Source organism: Anas acuta, chromosome 2, assembly GCF_963932015.1.
Source record: "Anas acuta chromosome 2, bAnaAcu1.1, whole genome shotgun sequence".
Classification (NCBI taxonomy): Eukaryota; Metazoa; Chordata; class Aves; order Anseriformes; family Anatidae; genus Anas; species Anas acuta.
The window spans coordinates 36,278,361-36,304,418 of NC_088980.1; the positions used below are offsets into that span (position 1 = coordinate 36,278,361).

The 26,058-nt window shown below is 39.5% G+C and overlaps 1 protein-coding gene across 4 annotated transcripts in view; it reads left to right on the forward strand.

Moving 5' to 3' along the window:
• CREB5 (cAMP responsive element binding protein 5) overlaps window positions 1-26,058 on the forward strand; it is a 258,609-nt gene that overhangs the window by 185,028 nt on the left and 47,523 nt on the right. For all 4 annotated transcript variants that reach the window (XR_011093878.1, XM_068674276.1, XM_068674275.1 and 1 more), the window contains 2 exons: window positions 926-1,052; window positions 3,099-3,209. Coding sequence is in view for 3 of the 4 variants with exons in the window: in XM_068674276.1 (XP_068530377.1) it covers window positions 926-1,052; window positions 3,099-3,209 (238 nt within the window). In the remaining variant the exon portion in view is untranslated. The remainder of the gene's footprint in view (window positions 1-925; window positions 1,053-3,098; window positions 3,210-26,058) is intronic.

The following is a 26,058-nucleotide window of genomic DNA, read 5'->3' on the forward strand; positions in this document are numbered from 1 at the left end:
AAGTACAAGGATGGGAAATACTGGGGAGGTTTGGAGCAGTGGGAATTGGGAGGTCCTGCTCTCGAGAGTGTCCTGCTCTATGAAACGTTAACACGTCAGATTGCTTCAAAGAGTAGTCCAAGCTTCATTTAATCCATTAATTTTATGATGATTTTTCTTTGTTAGTGGCCCTACTTCCTCAACATTACTTTTTCCTCTGGTTTACTTAGAAAAATCCTTCTAAATCTACTACTAGAACTCTTTTGCCAAAATATTTCTCTGCTTCTTTATATTTACCTTTTACCTTTAACAGCTACTTAATCTCAATGTAATATATGTAATTTTGCTATTTTTTTTTCCATTTTCTGTGTCCTGGTTACGTTCAAAGTGGCAATATTAGAGACCTCACTTTGTAACAAAGGCTTGGTAGAATTTCAGGACAAAATGTCAAGAGTAGAGCTGAAATCCTCATTTGAGAGTAGTTTATTTACAGGTGGTAAAACTTCAGAATTAATATAAATGTGTTTAATTTTCTGTCATAGTCTGCAAAACTATTATCCAAATATTTTTGTTCCTGAAGGCAGAATTTACAGCAACTCACTCGTGTAGCATGCCAGGAAATTTTCCTGCTTTGTCGGTAGAAATCTTTTGCTGGCCGTTGTAAGATGCAGAGGTGCATAGACTCAGACCTGCAGTTGTGTTTACTTTCATGTTCTCTCAGATGAACTGTATTGGCGCTTTAACCAATAACTACTACTAGGGGGAATGTGAGTCATCTGTTTCTTGAAAACCTTCTGTCCTGTGGATTTGTGCAGGAGATGACAAATGCTAGATTGGCTTATTTGTGCCTGCTTGCCTAAAATTGTCAGTGCCTATCAATGGCTGACGCTGTAAGGCTTGGTTTGGTCTCCAAAGCCCATGACAACTTCTTTTCCTTTCCTCCTAGGCCTGTTCCAGGTTCTCTGTCTTCACTACTGCACCTACACAACCGACAAAGACAGCCTATGCCTGCCTCTATGCCTGGCACCCTGCCCAACCCTACCATGCCTGGATCTTCTGCTGTACTCATGCCTGTAAGTTTTTTGTGTTTTGCTGTTGTTGTTGCTTTAAATTTTATTTTATTTTATTATTTTTTATGGGGGTGGGGGGTGGGAGAGGGAGGAGAGGCGGGGGGCATTATTTATTCATTTATTTTTGTCTGGATTCAGCCTATGCAGAGGTGAGAGTCTGTTGGATTGTCCAAAACAAAAGATCAAGGTGTAATGAGCTAGGGAAGCTGGACATTTTTCTCTGCTTTGTCTTGCACAAGAGTATTTCTGGTGCGGTTAATGGAATGTTAATTAGTGTGAGAGTGATTAGAAACAGTTTACATGAGACTACAGTTTCTGGTTCTCACACTTGGTCATGTCAGTGAGATCAGTATGTCTGCACTGGAACAAAAAGAAATTCCTGAAGTCAGATAAAACTGGAAAAGTTATGTACGTATGTTATGGCAGTGAACTCAGAAGTAATCCTCTTGCTTCTGGGAGATAACTAGCTAACAAGAAGGAAATATAGCTTACTTTCCAGGCCTAGTAACTTGTACTTAACTAAAATTTGGTCATGATCACTGCTCATCTTCAACTGCCACTAATTTCTGCAGAGTTGGGAATAATCTTCATTTTCTGGGAGATGAAGGGTGCTTTGCCATTGTGTCTTCAAAATATTAAATGATTTTAACAACTCGCAGTATAAGACAACTGGGCAGATAAGGGGTAGAAAGGAGTCCAGATAGCACGGGGAAGAGGGGAGGGTGAAAGGAGAAGTTTCTGTTTCATCACATGGTGTTCAGTTGGGAAGGCAACCTGAGGGCGATCAGATATGGATGAGAGGAAAGTACTTTTTGTTCTGGCACTGCTGGGGCGGGGGGGACAGTCTGGGGCTAAGAAGGTTCAGGTTGGCTGCTATCTGAGCAGTCATTAATAAGTTGTTAATTAGTAACTTACCAATAATTTTATCCTGGAGTATCGACCAGGAAGGTCAACAAAAAAATGTAAGAAATGCCACTGTGGACAGTTCTGGTTTTTATTTTTTTATTTTTTTCTGGCATGATTACTAAGGAACCTGAAATGGAGCAAACATCCTGCTTCACTGTAAGCTCAGGGGCTTCAGGTTGCTGCTGGGGAGCCCTTCGGGCAGCTCTGCTTGCAGAGAAGCAGGTGTGCTTCTGCTGAGAGCCCCACAGATGTGACTCTTCCTGCCCCACAGTCTTCCTGAATGGACTGTGGAGAAGATCACTGTGGGAGCCACTCCTATCCCGCAGATAGAGCTGTTCCTATCCTGCAGCAGAGCTGCTGCTTTCTTGTATGAGCCAAAGATTCAGAGACTAACCTGAGTTGAGGCAGGATGCTCAGCTGTGGCTGTAAGCAGCACCGTAACACTACTTGTCACCCTGACCCTTCTGAGCGAACACTAGCAGTGTAACAGCACTTGCCTCTTTTCAGGGAAAGCACCACAGGAAATTATTATATCTAGTCCTTTCTGCCATTAGGTTGCGTCCCTCACTCACAATATGGTGAGTTTAGCTTGCAAAAAGTGCTCTACATAGCCAGGAGTCCTGCTTTGTATTTTGTGCTGCATCAGCAGTACATGAAAGCTTCCCCTACAAGACATATGGAAAACTCCTCTCAGCTGAGCAAGCTGAGTGAAGAAAAAAGAGCCAACTCGTTTTCCAACTCAAGATTGGGGATTTTTATTTATGTTTTTAACTAGCTAAGTTGGGCTGCACTGACAGGAGAAGCCACAGCTTTATACAGTGATGCTTTTAAAACCACTTAACTCCGAGTGTTGTTATACTGAAAGGGAGAAAATCATTACAAAAAAGTGCAAACCTGGGTGGCTGCTACATTTGTTTAGTAAAGAATCCTTTTCTTTATAATTGGCTGTGAGTTTTCAGGGCCGACTCTGATGAAACACACGCCTGCGTGCACACACGCATGCACTTCACGACACAGAGTGTTATTTTTCCCGTCATGACTTGAAGAAATAAAGCTGAGTCCATTTACCTAGAAACCAGGCATAAATTCTTTCAAATGTCTGTAGACACTTCGAAACCGTGTTCTTTCTTTTTCTTTTAAAAGATGGAGCGACAAATGTCAATGAACTCCAACATCATGGGAATGCAAGGGCCGAACCTCAATAATCCTTGTGCTTCACCTCAAGTCCCTCCAATGCATTCGGAAGCCAAAATGGTAATATGGAAAATTTAAAAATATATAGTTTATTTTCTTATATTGCTCTTGCATACTGGCTACCCAGACAGTGGGGGATGTAGCCAGACACTGCTTACTTCATTCTTAGTCATATGTTACACTCTTTTTAATATGCTGCAGTAAATTGCCTTTGTGTCAGTTTAGTCTATGAACTTTCAAGATGTTACTAGTCCTAGCCGAGCTCTCAGTGAGAGGGAACTGAACTGAAGTGTCGGCTATGTGATCCGAACCGTGTTAAATAGGACTTTTGGTGCAGATTAGCAGTGTTTAAACAAATGGTCTGGCTGGTTCTCTGATGGTGTCTGTGCTCCATGACTTGGCTTGAAGAAATTGTCAGTTAATCATCAGTGAAGTAAAAAGTGTCTGATGAGGAGGGAGTGTACATAGTCCGTGTTTTTTTCCGGATAGGCACATGGTGTGTCAGTGTAACGCCAGGGTTAGAGAAGTAGACTGAATGACATATATACAGCCAGGATATTTTCTTTTGCTTAAGTGCAACAAAGGTGCTGCCATCAGAAAGATGTGCCAAAATTCAGACAAAAACAATTTATTGATAGGAGTCAAATGTCATGGTGTTTCTGAAGTTGTTACATGTCTTACAAGGTCAAGGCTTCCTCAGGCATTTGCACTGTTATAGGATTAGCGTCAGTAAACTAAGCTACATGTGGGCAGCTTTCCCCAGTTTTATATGCACTCTCATAGAGGTGTTCAGCACTAATGCCTTGGAACAAAGTTCATCAGTGTTGAAACACTTAGGCTTTTCCAGTTTCAGAGCTGCCATTTGCTGGCAAGTAGAAATATGAGGACAGAAGTTTGCAGTTTAACTCTGTAGGGTTTTTATCCTCTCAAGATATCTCATCATAGTGGAAAACAGGAGTAACTTCATTTAACTTCTTTCAGTGGCATTATGCCAAGGTAAAATTGTCATAAGTGAGAGAATGAAATCAAGCCGACAAAGATTAAGCAACCACATGTTTTTATATATTTCTACTTTGCATGACTGGTACAGCTTTTACAGTTGTTGTCATCTATCCTGAGGCAAAGAAAAATATCTTCTTGTCTATAGGCACGGTGCATGCAAGAAGCTCTTGGTTAAGAGCAGCAAAATATACAATCTCTGTTTTCTTAGATTGGATAGGTCATGCCTTCACCTCACTGTTGGTCTGGGTTAGGCTATTAACCCAACCTCTGTTAACACCCCGTCTAAAACCACATTCCGTAAACATGCAGCCAGTTGGTCAGAAGAGCAGCAATAGCCAAAAACTCTGGCTCCCCTGGCCAAGGAAAACCTGTGGTCAAGAGTTCTCTCTCCTCTGTACCACACAGTGACGGTGACATGCCAAATGGCAACAGCATCTGCAGCAGAGCTTGTTAAAAACTTTTTGGAATAGGCAAGTGTTTTTTCAACTCAAGTGAGGCTGAGCCAAGCTAAATACTCCTTGGCTAAATAAATCCCAAGCTGGCATCTGTTTTGGGGACTAAAGGTTCTGGAGTTTACTCCCCCCACCCCACACCCCCTGCCTTGTTTTTTTTTTTTTTTTTTTTTTTTTTTTAACTGGAAATGTGAGGCTACTTAAGAACAAGATTAAAATACTGGTGCATATGGTGAGAATTCTGCAGTTTAATATCTAAAACTGTATATTAATACAAACTACTTTTAAATTTGGATAAGCAGGTTTTGTCCCTAAACCTGACATGTAAAGGTATCGCTCTTTCAGAGAAATTACTATCAGTTCCAAAGCATAGTGTAGTGAACACACAGCACCTTCACTTACAAGGGGTTTTCTGCCACACTTCTAGGGGTGGAAAAAGTCCACACATATTCACCCTTAAGAGGTGTAATTCAGAGCTCCAGGACCGTTCTTTTCAAATGCAGGATTATTTATTTATTTATGAATATTCTATATTCTAGTTTTCTACTTTGTTTTTCTTTGAATGCACATGCAGTGTAAAAAGCCTCCTCATTTAGCCACTGCTTGAACAATATGAATCTATTAGCAATACCCTGCATGAGCACAAAGTGGAAAAAATGTAGGATATTCAGAGCAAAATTATTTCTTACATGTAAGTTCATGAATTATAAATCTGAATCATCCGTATTACAGGCATGTTTGTTCTTATTATTAACTGTTTCACTTAGCTTCATGCTCAAAGCACGAGACTTTACATACTCCGGTGAATTTTTTAAACAAGTGGAAAATGAGGGTGCTTAGTACCTTACTGGTTTGTGTCCTGCATTAGGAAGGAATTTCAGATTTCTTTAGATTCTGCTAATGCCATTACTGATAGCAGATCCAGTACTGCATGTGTTCTATTTGGCTGGCTGCATGCGGCAAAGAATGTATGTGCTGAGCGCTAAACAAAGTCATCGAAGCTGCTTGCAGCTAATGACTCTGGTAACTGGAGAAGTTTGGGGGACTTTGGGCTTGGTTCATCAGCCGTACAAATCCACGGCAGATGGATCCGCGTTTTCTCTGCGCCCACATGAAAGAATGCAGGACAGGCTCCTCTAGATGGGAGACCCAGATGTGATGCCGAATCCTTCTGGCCTTGTGCACATCAAAATGTGTACCTGAGCAATGCAAGTATGATTTGGTATGTAGAAGTAATACTGTTTGGTGATTTAATTTTCTTTTTTAAAATAAATATAGATAAATAATATCAGTATGGATATTGTATGATGCCAGGTTTTCCAGAGACAGCAGATAGATGGCAAAAGATTTGTTCCCTTGATTGGTACACAGTCATTTTGTAGAGGGAAATAGAAGTCTGTCAGATACATACATATACAAACACATATACACAAACATACAGAATGGGTTACATTAATTTTATGTTTCTATAATAAACAATTTATTGAATTTGTATTACCTTGCATTTCTAGAAAGCCTTTTCACTGCTTCCAAAGTTGCTCATTTGCCGTGTTTTTTTTTTTCCCTTTTTTTTTTTTTTCTGGAGTGTGTAACTTCACATATTAAATTATTGTAGATGACATTCGAGAACTGATTTAAATTATCACAACAATCTCAGTTTCTTGCGTGGCGTGCCTCTCAATTAGGTTATCACCTAATGCTTTAAAACTGTCCTATAAAATGAATGAGTGAACATCTAAATCAATATCACTTTCTTCTTAGACTCAGAGCTGAAGGGATAAAACCCTTATGCTGCCCACCAAAAACACCCATTGAATTTGTATTAAAATATATTGCATTGGAAAGTGGAGGAAACATTCAGCCGTAAGTGTACATGGCAAAAATATGCAGAATAGCACGTGTAGCATATTAACATGTGGTTCAGTAGGCTATTAGGAATATTAGGAATTTGGAATTGTTGGCTGTGCCTTTCGCTTAATATACTGATTACGTGCAGTTTGGTTTGCAGTTTCAGAGTATCCAGGGTTTTATAACTGGGAAGTGCAATACCATGCGGGCTACCTGACTGAAAGATAAACAGTGTGTGAAGGACCACTGGAAGGCTGTGTGACCACGGTTCTTTCTGTGGAGGTGATGCTTTTCCATCTGAATATTGCTAGGCATTGATCTTTAGCTGTAGAGATTTTTGAGCTATGAAAGGAGCAGACTGGCAGTGAAAATAATCTGACTTTAAAATGCAGTTTTTGATTGGACCTGTTCATTTCTTCTTTTTCACTGTCCCTTTGCCCCTTGCCAGATACAGAGTTTTATAAAATTTGAATAAAATGTAATATGTGTTCTTTGGCTGTGCCTGCCTTCCTGACAAAATCTGTGCTTTTTTTTTTTCTCTCTCTCTCTCTCTCTTTTTTTTTTTTCTTAAGAAGTTATTTTCATATCAGAAGTATATAGAGTTGTGGGTTAGTGTATTTGCCTTCTATGTGTTACTAGGTTGAACAGTAATGATAAGAAAATTAATTTGAAAGCATCTATCAGGTATAAGAGTAAAAACATAACAGGAAAAGAAAAGTAATAAGCCAGTAATGAGTATGTTCACAATTACAGTGGTGAATATTCACATTAATTGAACCTTGTAATTTACCTTAGAATGCTGAATAGCTTTGGAGGAGGAGGAAACAAAAAGTGGAAGAAATTGTGGTTAGACAGTTGTCATCAGAACTAATTTTCATTTGGGTCACAGATCCTGCTGGTGGCTGTGAAAATTCCAGTCCATGTTCAGTCAGCCACCCATCCCAGCAGAAAGGCAGACCTGGTTCAGGTGCCCTTTGTATTTTAGAAATAACTTTAATTTTTGTGTCCATGAGTCATGGTGGTGCAAATGATGCAAAGGGAGAAATCAACTGGGGTGTGCTGTTATCCCTGCCCCAGTAAGATGCTCAGCTGAAATATTTTAGCAGCTGCTACATGTGGAAACAAGAGCTCTGTTACAATAGCAGTGGCATATTGGGACAGCTCCTGTGGCTTCTTGGGAAGGAAATTTCAGCTGGTTACAAAGAGTGGGCCCAGGGTTGTGGGGTTTTGATACTGGCTGCAGACAGGAGATGCAGGCAGGATCAAAGCCACTGAGGTTCTAGGTTCAGCTGCTTCACATTTCATGACTGCAAGTATTTTGTTATGTATAATAATGGTTTGAAGCCAGTGTTTTCATATCAAGATGAAAGGCAAAGGAATCACTTTAATTGAGTGATACACACTGCTTCAGGGCCATAAAACTTTTCTTAGCATGGGTTCTGGACCTCTGAGCTGAAGGAAAAGTGTCACATCTCTGTAGAGCTTTCAGCAGCAATTTCTCATATTGTCCTTCATAAGAAAGCAATGAAAGCTGCATAAGGGAAAAAATGGAAAAGGAAGCTTTCCAAACGATTAATAATAATAATAATAATAATAATAATAATAATAATAATAATAATAATATTGACACAATTTCCTCTATCAGTAACTAAGAAATGTTTTCAAGGAAGAAGAGAGAGTTGAATACTTAAACTGTTGACAAAATTCACTGTTCTGAAATTGTATCTCCTGTTATGTTGGTGCTTATGTTTTAGAGTTACCAAAGCCAAGCTTTCAGTGTGCTCCTGATCTGCACTTTGAAATCCTCCCTGAGCAGTAGCTTTGCCTGTAGACAGTATGCCTTGCTGTGGATTAAGGTATTAACGTTATGGGTGAAGCTAATCATATTTTGTTTTGTTTACTGAAACAGGACCTCATAGCCGTCATGCCTAAATGCTGGATTATGGACTAGACTCAGTAGAAACTAATTCTTCTTAAGCTGTCAGTGGCTCAGGCAGTGAAATAGAGAAGAGAGCTGGTTCAGTTGCTCATAGCTGCTGCAAATATGTGTTGAATATTTGATCTCACTTCCAGTGAGTGCATACAAATCACGTTGCTTGTTGCAGCCACAAGTTGTAACAATTCCTTGCATTTTTCTTTCTTTGTGTCACTTTATCCTGCAGTGATCTTATCAGCACTATCTCTCTAGAAGAACTTGAATTTTTATTATTTTGTTTGCCTTTATTCAGCTGGGTGTTAGAATGACCTCTCTTTCCCCCACCCAGCATCCCTCACCAACTGTCCACCCTTTCTCCTTCATCCCTTTCTCCACCACCCTCTCTTTCCTCATAGGATTTGCTGGCTTTGTACATTTGTTTCTCTTTCTCCTTTTTCCTCCAGTGTCCACCCTGATTTTGTAACCATGGCAATAATTGAAATACAATCCTAATGTTTGCTTGCTGTAGCTATCAACTAGCCCAACACATGAACTGCTGGATCTGGTTCTTGTGTGTTTGTTGTAAGGTTTTGAAACTTAAGTCAGATGCATCTGTATACGTGAGGGTGACTTGTTTGGTGCCGAGCTGTCCCTTCCAGGAAAGGTTTTGTTTGTGTAAACTTGTGTGTCAGGGAGAGCTGGTACAAATAAAAGTAAATTCTTATGGCATTGAAGCCAGGGAAAAAGGAAATTATAAAACTAAAAGCAAGGTTGTCTTACAGGGAAGTTCTGCTTCGTAGAGATAGATTTCAGTCTTTTGCTTGGAATTTGTACAGCTTTCACTTTCCAAGATTTTTGCAAGAGCTATGAATAATGGAAGTTGTTTTGCACTTCGGGCCGCTGCGTGTTCAGTCTGGCATTTGCTTGGGATGTACAAGTGCACCTCATTATGAGCGATGGGCTCCAGGGCGGAGGGGATGGTGTGAGACCCTTTACCAGCTCCATATTTTAACCACTGAGGACACAAGAGCTGGAAGCAAAATCTCGTGACAATAAATCTCTTCTTTATGGACATGCTTAAAAGGCATTTTCAAAAAGCTGTGCAGTAGCTAATGAAGCAGTTTATTAATTATGATAACATTCCTGGGAGATAAATAATTTTAGACCGTAGAAGAACTGAAAGAGAAAAGTGAAGTGGCTTGCTAGAGGCCATGCAATTTGTCAGAAAAAGAACTGAAATGACACAGAAGAATTTCTGCCTGCCGCTTCCACAAAACACAGCTTCTGTCCGAGTTGAATTTATATATATATAATTAATATATGTTATTGTTAATTATTAATATTGCTATACTAGTATCATTATTGAAATGCAGTATTTTACAGGACTAGTGAAAGAATGGGAAGGCTTTAAACACCTCATGCTTGGAGTGGGTGCAAACTCAAATTCGGAACTCAAATCCACATAGAGATGATGGTTTATGTTTGGATTTAATGCCCCTGAAATTTCCTGAACTTTACTGATGAGATTTTGGCTCAGAATGACAAAAATTAACTGATCTTCTGAGACTTCTGTCATCTGAGATGATGGAAGCCTTGTGAGATCAGCTTCCCTGGCATTGTGGCTTTCACTGAAATCTCAGGAGAGCACTTACTTTTGCATAATGTCAACCATATCCAAACCAGGACTAACGGATACCCCTTTAGAGCTCTTTCTAAGATCACAGGCATATTTGAAATACTGCTACAAGCTGTGTTCAGTCTGAGGAAATGCTCGCAGCATTTGTTGTTTCTTCTGTCAAATATGGCTAGTGACACTTTTCAGCGGTGGGAGGGTTATATACTGTCTTCCAGATGTTCATTAGTACAACTTTTCTGATTTATGTCTGGAGAGTTATCAAAGCGCTAATTTAAAAACTGGGGCAGACTGGGTCTCCCACCCTGGAAACACTTAGGCTGCAAACTTTGCTCCGCTTGTGTTTTTAGCTAGCAAATTGCTGGACAATAATGTTTATCTGGGATTTTAGTGCATGAAATGTCATGAATAATTGTCCCAAATGTGCTCTGTAGTGAGACAGCATGGGATGTAGTGTAGTTGGTCATGTCCTCTGTGCTTTGTACCTGCTTATACTACGACTCCCGCATAGCTCACCTATGGGATCAGAGCATCTTTACTCTGGACATTTTGCTCATGTGCTGAGGACTATTTGCAATTTCTCTGGCAATGTGGGCACCTCTGAATTAGTCTGCTTTAGATAATTTACCTTATTTTAATTGACTTAAACTACAAAGAGGACAGCAAAGCAAAGTACTTGATATAACTGGAATCATCTCCTGTGAGTATGGCAGAGGCACAGGGAACATGGACTTTGACCAGCTAAAAGTGAACTTCAAAGATTTGGCTAAAAGGCTATCAGTCTTTTAAGAATGGAACTTACTTTATGCAAAACCTCCCTCTTCTAGTCATGGGTGTTTTTTTTTTCTCCTATTTAATATATTGAGGTCACACTGATACCCACTCACAGTGTCATATGGAAAAATGTTCTAAAAATCTTGTTTTAATATAGCATCAAATTGTTCATTTAGTAACAATGTATGTGTGGAAGTACTTTAATTTAGGACTGTTACCTCCATTATATTGCATTCTCATTTATAAAAGCTTGGCTTTAAAACAATTAAAAAAAAAAAAAAGCCTCTATAAAATAGCAAGCCATGATTCTAGTAGTTTTATTTTATTTTTCAGTCTACTAGAAATCATTAAAAACAAAATATCAACTTTACCCTGCAGCTCAACCTTTTCTCTCCTCTGCTTTACTCTCTTTACGTTTTAATTTTTCAAAATAGGTATTCAGAAAGGAAAAAAAGCACAATAAGCAGCTTATAATATAATTTCTCATTCCTCTGGTTTTAAAAATCAGAGGCAATACTTTTATTATCATCAAAGAATACTTTTAAAATTTAGTCCCAATACTGACATTCTTTTATTTAGGATACAGTTCATATTTGTCTCTTCTTTTTGCACACTGGTGTTTGCACATTTCCAGCATCTTATAGGAAATTTTTCCAACTTAATTTTTCAGCTCTGCTTCCTGCAGGCATTTATTACGTAATATTTAAAGATAAATTACTTTCTATGATTATCAAAGTAATACCAGGAGATGTTTATAATTGATTTGTCATACCAAGCATTCACCAGGTGTTTTTGACTCTTCAGTATCAGTGAGAGGTATTGGTACCTGTCCCTAGTGATTCATAATGAAAAATTGCCAGATATTTCCTTGAAACTGATGGATGATTCATGTTGTTATATTTAGGCCACATTATTCTGGAATGTTTAAATTAGACTAAAAGCCACCTCTGAGTATACATGTGCAAACATAGAGTACATTTTTAGTTTCCCATCTGGAAATAAATACAAAGTCCAGTGCTGTTTTCAAGTCACGAGAAATATTGTTATATTTTTATTATGGTATTTCAGTTCACACTCATGCTAATATGAAAAGTTTAGTAATGGCATATCCTCAATACTGCCCTCAAATGCCAAGGTTACACATGAAGTCCAATGGGATCTAGCAAATGTTTAAACTTTTATTAAAGCCCAAAGCCCAAAATAGACTTTACTAGACCTGTACAAATTATTTTAAATTATGTAAATATTTTTAATATGTCTGGCTTCTGACAGAACACTACTATACACCAAAGTATGACATTTGCCTTACTGTGCCAACTTTTGCCTTTTTTTTTTTTTTTTTTTTCGTCTTCCCAAAATACCTAGCATCATTACTGGATTTGACTAGAGTCTGCTTTATGTGCTGCTTGTGGTTCAGGAGAAATATATATTAAGCTGATGGACTGTGTTCCCTGACTGTTAACAGAGGCTCTTTAGGATGAGGTTAAGCATGAACTTTGTTTTGGCTGCCAACACCATAGCGAGGAGATACTCAAGATAAGGTGGGGGGTGAAATCTTGATCTGCTTTTGATCTGATGGACATATACAGCTGCTCTGAAGGCTGGTGCTTGTGTTCATTGGGTGTGTGTCAGAAAAAAATGTGCCTTTGTGGCAGATACTGCTATATTTTGTGGCAGATACTGCTATAACTTCATTGCTAGAGTGAACATTCTTCTTGGAATCCTCTTAAATAAAACAAATTCTGCCAAAGCATTAATATCTGGATGTGTATGAATTCTGGTCTTTCTGGGAAATTCATTTAAACAAGAGGCAGTGGTAGGAGGTACTAACAGCTGACGATCTGAAGAGCTTCAGCTTTGTTGGTCAAATGTCTGCAGTTTTGCGTGTTTGTACACATGTGCTTGTGTGTACATTTTTTTTCTTTTTTTTTCTTTTTTCTTTTCCTTCATTCCATGCACTTTTACTGTGCAAGCATAATTTTACCTACCCTATTTGCCTAACTTTGTTCATCTCCTTATTTGTGAACTACCTTATCTTTTGTCAAGAAACTTCATTTCCTGAAGTACTTTAAAATGTTGAAGAATAATGAGTAACTGAAAATTCACATATATTGCCCAGAAATCCCTTAATAACATTAATTTAGGATGCCATTTGCAAGAGTAATGGGAAATATGTTCTGCTACTTCAATTTGCAGAGAGTTGTTGATCTCCTAAATGATATTAGTGGTGGATTAGTTTGATTGGAAACTTGATCAGAAACTTGATCCAAGCAATGTTTGAATTAGTTGAGTAAAGAGGTCCCAGAGATAATCTAGGGTCTATGCTAAAATTTGTACATAACTACATTGCTGCTTGAGAATTGAAATTGGAATGAATTTCCCTTGGTGAAATTTGTGGTTACTGGGATTATCCAAGGATACCCAAATCCTTCATTTCAAAAAATAAGTTAGCTTGATCTCATTTTAAAGATTTTAGAAAGCAAACACTTCTGTTTCTACTACACTTAAAATTCAGGATATGTTTATGCTGGTCTTAATAAAACCGGTAAATATGAGGCTGGCTCAATACCTCCCACAAGAATCCAAATAAAGTAGCTGTGACTCGCTGTGCTTGTCCTGTGCTCCTCTCCAGGGCCAGCCTCAGGGCTCCTGACCACCGCAACCTGGGCAATGACCAGCTGGATGAAGTCGCTTTTTCCTCACTTTACTAGTCCACCTTTTGGTTTGTCCCCTCCGCAATGAAAACAATAGTCACTGGGAATTTGTCTATTTTGCATTTATCTGGTGCAATCAGTTCTGGGCAGCCATGTCCCAGATGGGGGAGAGCATCTGCAGTCCTGGTGCTCCTGTGGTGAGGGAATATGCGTGCCCTCTCTGCAGGGTGTACGGCAGGACCCTTCCTTGGGCACTTCCCTGGCAACATCAGGGGTTGGCTGCAATGGCTTTTTGTTTCAGTGACATTTTAGGTGTTTGTTAAGCACTGTGAGAGCCTGGTTCTCACTGGCAGAGGGCTTCTGTCCCTTCTCCAGTCCTGGTGAAGGGTAGGCACTGGCACTGGGCTTTGATTTCTGTTCTTTGAAGGTAAAAAAAAAAAAAAACACAACTCAACAGACGAGCCCCTAATCCCCTCTCCTCTTCATTTACACACCCTAAAGGTAATGTTGGCATGATATCAGTGAACACTGTACCTGCCTGCTTGACTCTCACGTGCCATGTGATCTCCCACAATAAATTATGTACTTAACGGAGCAATAGCGATAGCTGAGATTCTTGCTACGAGAAGAATCACATTACCAGAAGTACCAAAAAGGCTGATTAAAATTAAATTGTAGCAGACAACAGTTGTGTTACAAAGGAAAGCTCTATTACAGCCAAGTCACTTTCTTTGCTAACCTCTGACTTATTTATTTCTCCTGCATGCTGCAGTCTGCATGCTCTTTCTGGTTGTAATGAGCATTAATTGATTAGCTGGATCTATGAAGAGCTTGAGCACTCGTAAGTACTATCCCAGTGGGTACACAACTAAATAGTTTATGAGGTAATTAGTATTTTAATGCCTTTTCTAATGAGCCTTTTCAGTAATGAAATCTCATGAGGACATTATTGGTTCATATATACTTCTTCAGACACAACAGAAGGTAAGCTAATGCTATTAAGAGATTTTAAAGCTAGTTTATAAAATGTTTTTTAGTAACTTATTTTGAATACATGCCTTGGTACATTTTGCTTTATTAAAACAAAACAAACAAAAAAAAGTCTTAATTTTTCCCACTACTCGGTCCCTTGCACTCGTCTCTCCTGACAGAATTCTTACAATATACTGCAATTTCAAATAATTGGGATAATTTCTGAGGCTGCTACCCGATCTCCTCAGCTCAGCTGTAAGTAAATAATACCATACTGTCTGAGCGTGTTGTTTCAGATGTGTTCTCATCCTGGAAAAAAAAACAACTCTGTGCCTGGCTGCACAGCGCCTTGGATTTATGAGTGTGTCAAGTTTGAGAGAATGACCAACCTCTACAAAGCTTTTCAATGTCAAGCTGAGCTCTATTCTGGAGGCTAGAAAGCAGCAGAGAGCTTGCAATCCTACAGGCAGTCTTACTTAACCTCCTCCTTCAGGTTCATTGGATGTATGCTGTTTTACCCTGAATTAACCCATAGTTTGAAGGACAAGTGCTGTGCCTTGCATTTTGTTTCTCTGGTACCTGATGGAGGTGGCTTCAGAGGGCTTTGCTGGGAAGAGTTTTTTGGCATGTGAATGGCTTATTTTATAGTTGGCCCTGGGGACAGTACTTGGTTTTTGTTCTCTGGAGATTGCAAGGTATCAGCAGCTTTTTATGGAATAGAAAATAAAAATACTCTTTTTATGTATTTTTTTTCTCATGTGTTAGGGCTCACTTCTTCCACCCAGGAAGTGTATCCCTGTCCTGAGTGGGAGTACAGCAGCAATTTAACAGCACATAGCAATGCTGTGAAACAGCCTAGGCCAAAGACCAAAGCATGTATATTTTGGAAATCTCTTTCACAAATTACTTTTACATAGTTTAAGTGATATACGCCTCAAAATACTTTACAAACTTAATTTGAAGGTACAGATGTACAAATCCTATTTAACACTAGGAACTGTGGCAGTAAAGCTGTAGCGAAATTCCCCTATATGGATCTCATTATGTAATGTAAGATGTAATGGGTCTAATTCACCCTTGGGGTGTCTTTAATAGTGTCAGCACAGTTTTGTAAAGGATAGATTTGGCCTAAGGACACCAACACTATAAAATCTTACTGTCTTCCACTGGTATTTCTGTCTCCGTTTCCAAATCTTTACTGAGATGTGTCACTGTGATATATTAATATCCTAGCACTTTTTGATGTCTCTAATTTATTAAGAGTATGCATATTGTTTTCATCAAGTGAATCTGTTAAGCTAGACTTTCAGTAGGGTAGCTGTAAAAGCCACCTCCAAAACATACAGAAATGTGTCAGTTCTCTTCCTATATTTGATCTTGTTTGCAATACCATGAAGAGTGAGCAACACATAGGAGATGAAGAACGCCCAAGGCTGACCACTGCTTTCCACATTGCTTGCCATCTCCACACCCTTTTGCAACATGATCCTGAGGGCCCAACAGCACAGGAGAGGCTAGCAACTCCTACGTCAGCTTGTAGTGGCACCTGCAGTCTTGGGTTTATGGTGCTCACCCCTACGGCATGCTGGAGCCCTCTTGTTAAGGCACAGTCAGATGTACACTTGGGTTGGAAGCTGAGCAGCCTAATCCATTCCTTCAGCTGAGGTGTGGTAGCCTGCTGCATTCGTGTTCATGGTCTGTTGAAAATGCAAAATAAATCAGATTTGACTGCGTTGCCTTCAGGGGTCAGCCAGCCCTGCTGCTCTGAGACCCTCTGAAGGGTCAGCTGTCTGCTAGCACCCGGAGAAGAAAGTTCAAGAGAGAAGGTGCACATCAGGTTACCAGCCCAAGAGCAGAGGAAAAATATCCTCAGAGAAATATTTTGGTTTCCATTCTGGAAACTTCATAGAGGGTGTTTCTGCTCTATATTCAGAAGCTTCCTTAGGGGAGAAATGACCCGTAAGTTGTCTGGGAGTATGAACTGTGAGCTGTTTTCCTTTGATGGCCTTTGAGTTTTGCTAAAGCCATCTTTGAACTTTAATGGAGCACGGTCAGAATTAAACTGGGGGAAGGGGAAACCAGTTGTCAGACCTTGCTTTTGATTTTGTTAATACATTTAAACTTGAAGTAGGCTGGAACTGTTTTGCTTACTTTTTCAGAGACTTTGTGGTTCTGTTTGGTACTTCCTGAGTCTTTGACAAAACTTTTTTGTATCTAGCAAGAGGTATATTATTGATATACTGTGGAATGCACAAAGCCTTTGTATCAGCTGCACTGGACTTGTGGTCCTTCCAGCTTCATTCTTCTCCCCGTATCTGCTCCTGAGCAGGTTCATGCTCCATGCTCTGTTCTGAGAGTGTGTAAGCACTGGTCTTTGACACCTTATCAGCTTAAAAGCTAAGCTTTCTCAAATTCAGATGCTTTTAGATCTATCCTTTTACCTTTAGTCTGGAGAAGAGGAGGCTCAGGGGAGACATTATTACTCTCTACAACTACCTGAAAGAAAGGTGTGAGGAACTGGGGGTCAGTCTGCTCTCAGACAACTATCAATAGGACAAGAGGGAGTGGCTTCAAGTTGTGCCAGAGAGGTTCAGGTACAAAATTAAGAGAATTTTCTTCTCAGAAAGAGTGGTCAGGCATTGGAATGCGTTGCCCAAGGAGGTGGTGGAGTCATTGTCCCTGGGAGTGTTCAAGGAAAGGCTGGATGTGGTACTTAGGGATATGGTTTAGTGGGTGACATTGGTGGTCTGGGGTGGTTGGACCACATGATCTTGGAGGCCTTTTCCAACCTTAATGATTCTATGATTCTATGATAATAACACATATTTGTGATATATATATCTACATATATGTCTGTATAAACAGTCTCTTCGGTGATTGCTATGAGAATAGTGGAGAGAGAAGTAGACATGGACGAAATGTCTTGCCTCGGTGAGAAATACTTGAAAGAGCAAGAGGCATTTAAAAGAAAGTTTGGCACTTTCTATTTCTTTCTTCTCCTTGTGTACACCATGAGGTCATGATTAATGGCTTCTGTGATGTTTAGAGGGCAGAAATCATGTGTATGTTCAATTCAGAAAGACCTCTGAATTGGCTGGACCCAGGGGAACCTGCAGCTCAGGTCTGGAAGGACCCGTGATGTCATTTTGTGTAGCCAGGGGGGACACGGCTATTACTTTTTTAGGCATTATTCTTGGATAGTACTAAGGTGTGTGGGATTTTTTTTTGGCCTCCAAAACACATTTGAAAGATTCATTCTGTCCTGAGCAATGGAAAGATCCCCCCTTCCTCGAGGGAGGCTCTTTAGAACTGGAGAGAGGGGGGGTGTCTCAATTTGCTGTTGAGGCTGTGCATGCAGTAGTACAACTAGAATGACCCTAGTCTTCACAGATACGCTTCTAGTGATGCAAACTGAGTTCAAAGGAATGGAAAACTGTAAATGAATTTTACTTGAAATAAAGCTACTGTGAGACAGAGAAACTTGCACAGTGGAGAAATAGAATATTTTGACATTTATTCATGGTTTTCCTGGGGTGTTTTGGACTGTATAAAATCACTGTTATTGTGTTAGTGAAATCTTACATTCCCAGAAGACCTAACTGGGACTGGGATTTAACTTCTATTGCTTTGAAGAAGGAAGAGAAAAAGTAAATTTATTACACTAATGTAGCCCCCATCAATTCCACGCATAAAGGAGTTATGAACAAGCACGATAAACTGTGGACAAACTCAGAATTTCCTGACAATTTCTTTCCAAATGATGTGCATTTTAAGAATATATTTTTATAAGTAGAAGGGGGAGTGGGGTTTAATGCTTTCTTTTTCTCCAGTCCTTTTGCTTCAGTAAAAGAAGATGCTATTGAAGACGCTGCATAGTCTGTCTGGTGTCACTGATGAGCAGTGCAAGAGATATATTATCTCTGTTTTGCTTTTAAGCTAGATGAATGCATTTAAAATGCAAGAATAGTTTAAGCAGTGTATTCTTAGGATATCTTACTTTCTTGCAAGCTACTAAACTTTAATTCAGAATATTTGTGTGTTGTATTTATAATTCAGATTAGATAATGTTTATTTATATTTACATATTATGCCTGGCTAATAACTGGCAGATATAGAGTGAAATTAAAACTGAGGGAACCCAGACAATAAACACCCTAGTTCACAGTTAGACTATGAGTCTTTGTGCTTCCTTATAGTGTGATTTCAGCATCTAATTAAGCAGATGCTCAAGTAGTTTGGGGACTCAAGCCTTAAATTGCTAGATTAAATTACTGTTCCCTATCAGCACAAATTTCAGTGCCAAAAGACTAATTTACAACAAGAAGCAAATATTTAGGATGAAAAGTATGACATAAATTAAACCATCTCAAAAACCTAGGAATAAACTGTTAGCTAATAACACACACAATAAGCTGGAAAATGTAAGAAATTAGTGTACATCTTACTGCAGGGCTGCCTATTTCAGAGGAGATAGAGCAAAGGGCATTCATGAATTTCATCATCAGTGCTGAATTGTTTTCTGGGAATAAGCTACTATTTTGCATTTAGGTTTTATTCTCATTGCTAAATTTGATTACTAAATCTAATTTTACTAATTTTTACTATTTTTCTAATTTTCTACATTTTCTAATATTACTAATTACTAAAGGAGATTACAAAATCTCCTCTCTCATCACTGTCAGTCACATTCCAATGAAAAGTTTGTTCCAGTGCATTTCTGGGTACGAGAAACAGCTCATAGCATATAATCAAGGAAGATGAAGATCCTACTTTAAGTGTAAATAATGTAAAAATCAGAGGTGTCTTATATGTGAAATTTCTTTACACATATCACTGTCTTAGTTCACTAACAGTTTTACTCCTGAGCAAAGAAAAAAAGATTTCTGGGTTTGTAAATGAAGCTGAAACTATTGGGTTCGCAGTATGAGGGCCACCCTGAGTACAATGTTCGCATTAATCTTTGCTCCTTACACAGACCGCTGGAGCTGCCTGCCAGGGCTAATGAATGGATTCTGACTCCACCATGTTAGGCTATTACTAAATACAAAGGCTGGTCACAAATTATAGTTTGTCTGATGGCTTCAGATATAAGCATTAGAAAAACATTTGCTTAACAGTAATAATTAGTCTGCTATAAAGGCAGGTTTTACAGATTGCTCTGGACTTTGGAGCACTGAGGCAAGTGTGGCTTTTTGTGGGAAAAATCTGTTGCCTACCTAGAAATTCATAAAATGAAAAAAAAAAAAAAAAAAGGTATTTTAGTTGCATCTCTTCTAAATGCAAGACCAAACTACAGCACTTCTAAAAAACCCAAACAACCTGTCTTTACTGCATACACTGTCCTGTTTTAGGAGCACTACTTTTCCTTAACTAAACAACAAAAAAAGATCTCAGTTAAGAGATATGCCTGGCTTTGATCATGCTTGCACAGATACACTGCTTAAGTAAGTGGATTCTTTTTTAGCTTAAACCTTAATAGTTAAATTAGAAGAAAACTCACAACTGGCGCAGAGGAGTTCAGCAAATCACCAGGCAGCCTCGGCTGCTGAGATGCTTTCGTTCTTTAGCAATGAACTCATACCTTGTGCTTTTGTATTCTCGGGGAGAAGAATCCGTAGTTCAGAGAACTGCTAGAAACAGCATGGTTAAATGAAGCCCAACAGTAAGCAATTCGTGTTACTGAAGCATGTCATTGAAACTTGGCACAAGTGCTGGCTCTGAGCTTGTGCTGTAGAATTGTTTTAAGTGCTTGTCATCCCGTAGATATTGCTGCAAATGTTCTGTACTGTCTCTCCTTTCCTGCGCTGTCCGGGAGAGTGAGTAAAAGAATAAGTCTCTGCGTTTTCATTTGTTTTACTTTGAGTTTTCTGTGCTTTGGTTTCAGTAGCATGGCTATCAGATGAATGAAGTTGTCTCCATGCCAGGGTAGATGCAAAACAGCCCATTACTTCATTGTGTGGTTGGTTTGCTTGTTTGTTTTAAAAGTTTGCATGTACTCGTGAATGCAAGGGGATGATAGCATCTAATAATTGTAGCGCTGGCAGGAGCGATACAAGCTCACCCTCGCAGCCTGCCAAGGTGCCTCTACTCGGGCTTGCAGCTCCTTTTTTTCCCCCCCCACACTTGTCCTGCTGCTGCAGCACAGAGCTAGAGAGCAGCTTTAAGGGGCTCAAAACTGGCAGTGAGACCTCCAAATTAATCTTCCTTTTCGATGTGATTAGTTTTTGACTGCTATGTTGACATCTCTTGTGCTGAGGCATTGAGCTGAAGGTTCCTGCTGTGGAAGTCCCTAACTCCGCTTCTACAGTGGTGCAACTAGAGGGATTTTATTCTTTTCCAAGCTGATCATTCTGGGAAAGGTTTTGAGAGGAAACTGCCAAGAGCAGAAAGTATGAATAGATTAACAAATGCTGGTAATCCCTGCTTTGCAGAAAGATGGGTTTGATTGCTTTATATTTAGAAGCTTGTGTAAATAGTGCAGAGGAATGTAAGAATATCCTAGAAAACTGGTAATAGTTTCAGAGCATATAGTTTGCTTCAGTAACTGTCATTCAGCTGCAGTCCCAGGTGTTAATTAAAGGTATCTTGATGAGGGTTCATCCAGTGCCCATATCCGCTATGCATGGAACCAGACATTGTAGAGGACTTCTGCAGAGTAGCCTGTTACTGTGACTTCTGTGACCTGGAACAACAGAGGCTGGTTGGTTATTAAACAATCCATTTTTAATGGGTGTCTTTACCAATGATAATTAGAATACCTGCAATTACTAAATTATCTCATTAATTAAGATAATCCTCAAGGTTATTTTCTGTTTACTGGGTTGCTAAGGATACCTAATACATCAATATGTGTAGAAGTGTTCAATGAGATTGCCAGATTTTTTGAAAGATAAATAGTTTTACATGCTTCAGAAGTAGAATCCAATTGGCTTAGGAACTGGCCAAAGACTAAAAAAGTGACATCATTCTTGGCAACTGATAAAGATATATTTTTGTTAACAGACACTATATAAAAAGTGCACTATACTACCTCTAAGCAAAAAATGTGTCTAAGAATAATGAAATGCCTTTTAATCAAGAATAGCTTTTAAAAGGAATGGAGTTTCCTAACCAAACTGTGTGAGCCTGCTTAACGCTACGCATTTGTGTTCTTCTACATCCCTTTCTTATAAAAATATATTTAATACATGCAATGTATGAATACTTTTAAATCAATACTCTTATTTAGTAGATAAATATAATTATTGCCTATTAATAATTCTCCCATCAAATCCATGTTTGTGTAATAGACATACTGTAATTGTCTTCTTGAGTCCAATGACATACTTCAACTTTCAGCAATTATGTTTTAACTTAATTCCGATGACTGATTAAAACCATGTGTATTCAGGTTTAGATAGATGTGCTTACTAGAGGATTGTTAAACCTGCAGAAAATATGTTTTTAATAATCCATTAGTATTTAATTAGCATGCAATAACTGTCTTATTAAATCTAAATTAAATCCTTATTTGAGGCATGTAATTGAAAGTGCCACTGGGTAAAATCTAATCTGTCAGGGACGAATTTACTTGGAATAACAACTCCAAATTTTTCTTTTCTGCAGTTTTCAGGGTCGTCTCAAACATTTGCTTAATCATCGCAGTGGAATCTTGCAACAATCAGTTTTCTGCAACTGCAGCATTTGAAATGCTTTTTGGGTCAGAGTTGTCATCTTCTGAGAGTTCATCTTGATTTGAAAGATGATTCTGTGTGTGGAAGATGAGGAATTCCTAAACCTTTACCAGATGCCAAAATGTGTGTAGGGACCAAGCGAATATTCTCCACAAGTCAGGGAAGAAGGGGAGCTTGTTCGCAATGCACATCATGTGGTTAGGTGTCCTTCCATGCCTGAGCATACACTCACAAACATTAAAGAGTTGTTTTTTTTTGGTGACTGTACCTCTTCATAATAGCAGTTATTAGCACATTTTGCTATGTATGAGCAATCACACAGCACAGCTGGTAGGAACAAAATGTAGCAAAACGGGACAATTTAGTTTACAGAAATTATGACACTTCTCGCTGTTCAGCAGTAAAAGCGATCCAGAATCCATGCAGAAATTTGAATTCATAACTACTACTGGTGGATATGCTTCCTCGAGACAGCTGTAGGCGTCTGTGTAAATTATCAAACCGAACTGCTTGTAAAATTCTAAACATCATTGGTTTGAGATTAATAGCTACTCAGATCCCTGTAAAGATGTGTTTAATTAACTGGCTAGCAAATTTATAGCAAAAATCTCCTCTCAGATCTGCTTCGCAGAGTCCAAGTCTGCTATTCCCCTTTCCCATTACAACCCCGTCCCTCCTTGACAGTAAGTGGGAAAACTGCAAACACAGCAAGCACAAGATATAGGATCTGTAATTCACCAGGTGAATCACAGGAGATATTTTTTTTTTTCTGTGACAGTACGTATCAGTGTTTTTACACTCTTAGCTTTAGTTTGTTCTGAGTGCTAGTCTCCATGGACGTCAAGGTCCCATTTGGGAGCTAGCCGTTATCTTGTTCATGTCATTTTTGTTGTCTTGATAGAGTCAACGTTCTTGTGAACCTGAGGAGGTTCAGCAGATTGGGATTTGGCTGCAAGAGATGGGGGAGATTCCAGATGTCGATGGGGCTGTCTGGGGAGAGCAGTGACTGTGCATCTGGGGAGATGCAAGACTGTGGTTAGGAAGGGAATGAAAGATTAACACGGCTGGAGGGCAGGGAGGAGCAGCAAAATATTTTGCTGATTCCCTAGCCAGTGTTGGCCAGCAACACCTAAACTGTTGACAGACCTCAGTTCCTGAGCTGTGGTGGACAGTCTGACTATGGGGGTGGGGGTCAGCTCTCTCCCTTCTCTAGCTGCCTGCAAGACAGAAATTCAATTCACTCTTCTATTTTTATGAACAAGCTGAGGAGTATGAAGTATGAAGGAGCATGACCATCAAAGAAGGGTGGAAAGAAGAAAACTTTCAAGGGTAAGGAAGAAGCGTGAGAGCAATCTCAGCTACAGGCAGAAATGTGAACTTTGAAGAAAGATGGAAATTTGTGAAGGGTTGTAAAAAGCCACAAGGAGAGGTGAACACAGAAAGGCATCAGGGCTCACTTGACTAGGGCTAAAGAAAATCATGCATCAGTGATGATAACAACTCGTAGGACTACCAAGGTCAAATTAAATGGTTCCTTTTATTTGTAATACATTTATGATTAGGTCATGGTGAATGCACTGTGAGTATAAATTGGGATCTCTTTGTCTGAACTTAGACTCTGTTACAAAACACCCATGCAAAACTGGACCACTCTTACTCTGCAGCAGTGAAAAGTCAAACAATTTCTGGAAATAGTACTATTTTGCTCTAATTTGCTCCCGCCAGCTGTGTTATGTGATCGCTTATACAGAGCAGCATGCGATAGAAACTCTCTTTACTGTGAAGAGATACATCAAAACCATGGGTAGCAGAATTCAGTAAGACCACCTAAGCCCTGTAGTAGTAACCACCCAAGTACATGAGATGTAGTTGACACAAATGACTGTACCCCATGGGGTTGTTCAGAATCAACACTGAAATGTTGATGTGGCAGGGAGGTAGCTAAGGCTGAGAACTGCTGAGCAGAGGAAATAGGGTGCAAAATTATTTAATTGCTCATCTTCTTCATTTGAAATTGGTAGGATGTCAGGTCTGGCAATGCAAACAATCAAGGATTTATTTACATAGCTCGATTTGAGACACCTGTCTAAATCAGGAGCCAAAGCTCCTAACACAGTTAATGGAGCACTTAGGTTAAGAGCTAATTACAGTCTAGGTTCGCTGAATAGCTCTCTGGTGGCACCACAGGACTGGGGGCAGCCGAGACTCCCCAGCCAGGTGACTGATACAGGTGGTGTGAGTACAGGAACACACACCAGCTTCTGGAAGTTTAACGGTGGCATGTTCTGTCATGTTCATCACTATGGGTATGTGTGGTTAAACACATGGCGAGTCACTGAGAGGGATGCAGTGACTGCTTAATGAAATAACAATTTCATATTGCAAAATAACAATTACACATTACTAGTAGCTAGGGGTTAGATCTTCAACATGGAATAAATTAAGAATCTGTAGAGATATGTTGACTTCAGTTTACCCTTGCTGAGAATCAGACTCAGGGTCGGCTTTTCTTTTAATGAATCTTCTGTATTCTCTCAGTGCATGTTTGCATGTGCTCTTTCCCACTCTTATTTTTAAGCAAAAGAAGCTGCTGTAGGATCATGGAGGGCAAGGATATTAACACAGTTATCAAAAAAAGCACTACATGTGGTTCATTATATTGTTTTTCAGTGTTGGCCTATAAAATCAGGAATATTGAAAAATAAAGAAGTATCTTACAGATTGCAAAAAGTAGAAGTATTTGGCTTTCATTTCTAATCAAACAGGCTAAATATTCATGTTTATGTGCCTAAATGAAACTTTTGTATGCAGTCTTCCACCCCATCTGCATGAATAGTAGCATTGTAACAGGATGAGGTCACTGCAGAAGGGAAAGTGAGGTAAGAACACAGCTGAATCTACAGCCTCTCTGCTACATGGTGCACCAGCTTGTGCTTAAAGGAATACAGCATTTTTGCCCAAACTGCTGTGGGCACTGCCTGCAGAGCTGAATACCTCTCACAGGGCTCTAGATGCATTCCTGACTCTACTGTATGGTCTGATGCACAGTATACAGTTTCCTCTGCTTTTACAAACTGCTCTTCAGAGACCTCTTTACACATCTAATGTGAGCGAAAATCCATATGGTTTATTTTAAAGCCTTCATTTAAAAAAAAATAAACAGTTATCAGGCCTCATTCTGCTCTGACTTATGTGGCATAAATCCTGAGCAGTCCCTTTGTAATATTCACTGATGTTCAGGATTTATGCCAGCATCAGGGGGAGCAGAGTTTGGCCCGTCAAAGGTTTTTTTCCCCCTCACTCTTTTAAAAAGAAATGACTCAACTCTATAAAGACTGATGGCTTCCTATTCGCGTCACCTTTGTACCTAGTGGGAACTCTTACAAATATACAGTATGGCACATCCTGGTGCGCACGTCTGAGAGCCAGGCAGTGGAAGGGTGACATAGCAAAGCAGCGCTTGAAAGAGTGCAAGATTTGCTAAATCCTTGTGTCAGTTCATATTTTACCTATTCCTTGTATTAACTTTAAAGGCCATATAAACAAGTTGCCAAGGGTACACTGGCAAATCGCCTCTCCTCACCCACCATCATAATTAGAGCTCTGAGAGCTTGGAAAAACCTGCCTAGTGAGCAAGCCCTTCTCGCCCTTTTTCCACAAGTCTCTCCAAGCTCACAAACCTGGGTAGACTTGGAGCAGCTGCTGTTTCAAACAAGACTGTCCATCCCTGCTTCACCACCCAGCGCGGGAGCCAAAGGGGCTCTGTTTTCATCCCACGCTGCCTGTTGGTGTTTCAGCTTCCCAGTGCAGCTCCATGGGTTCCCTACGGATTTGTCTGGAATAGAAATAACTTGTTCGTGCTCTCCTCTGCCTCTCTGTGCGGCGTTGAATCCACTGCTCTTCTTGACCTTACAGTCTTCTTGGACTTACAGGAGCTGCCTCTTTCTATCTCACATATCTAACTTTTCCACCCAGGCAGCCACTGA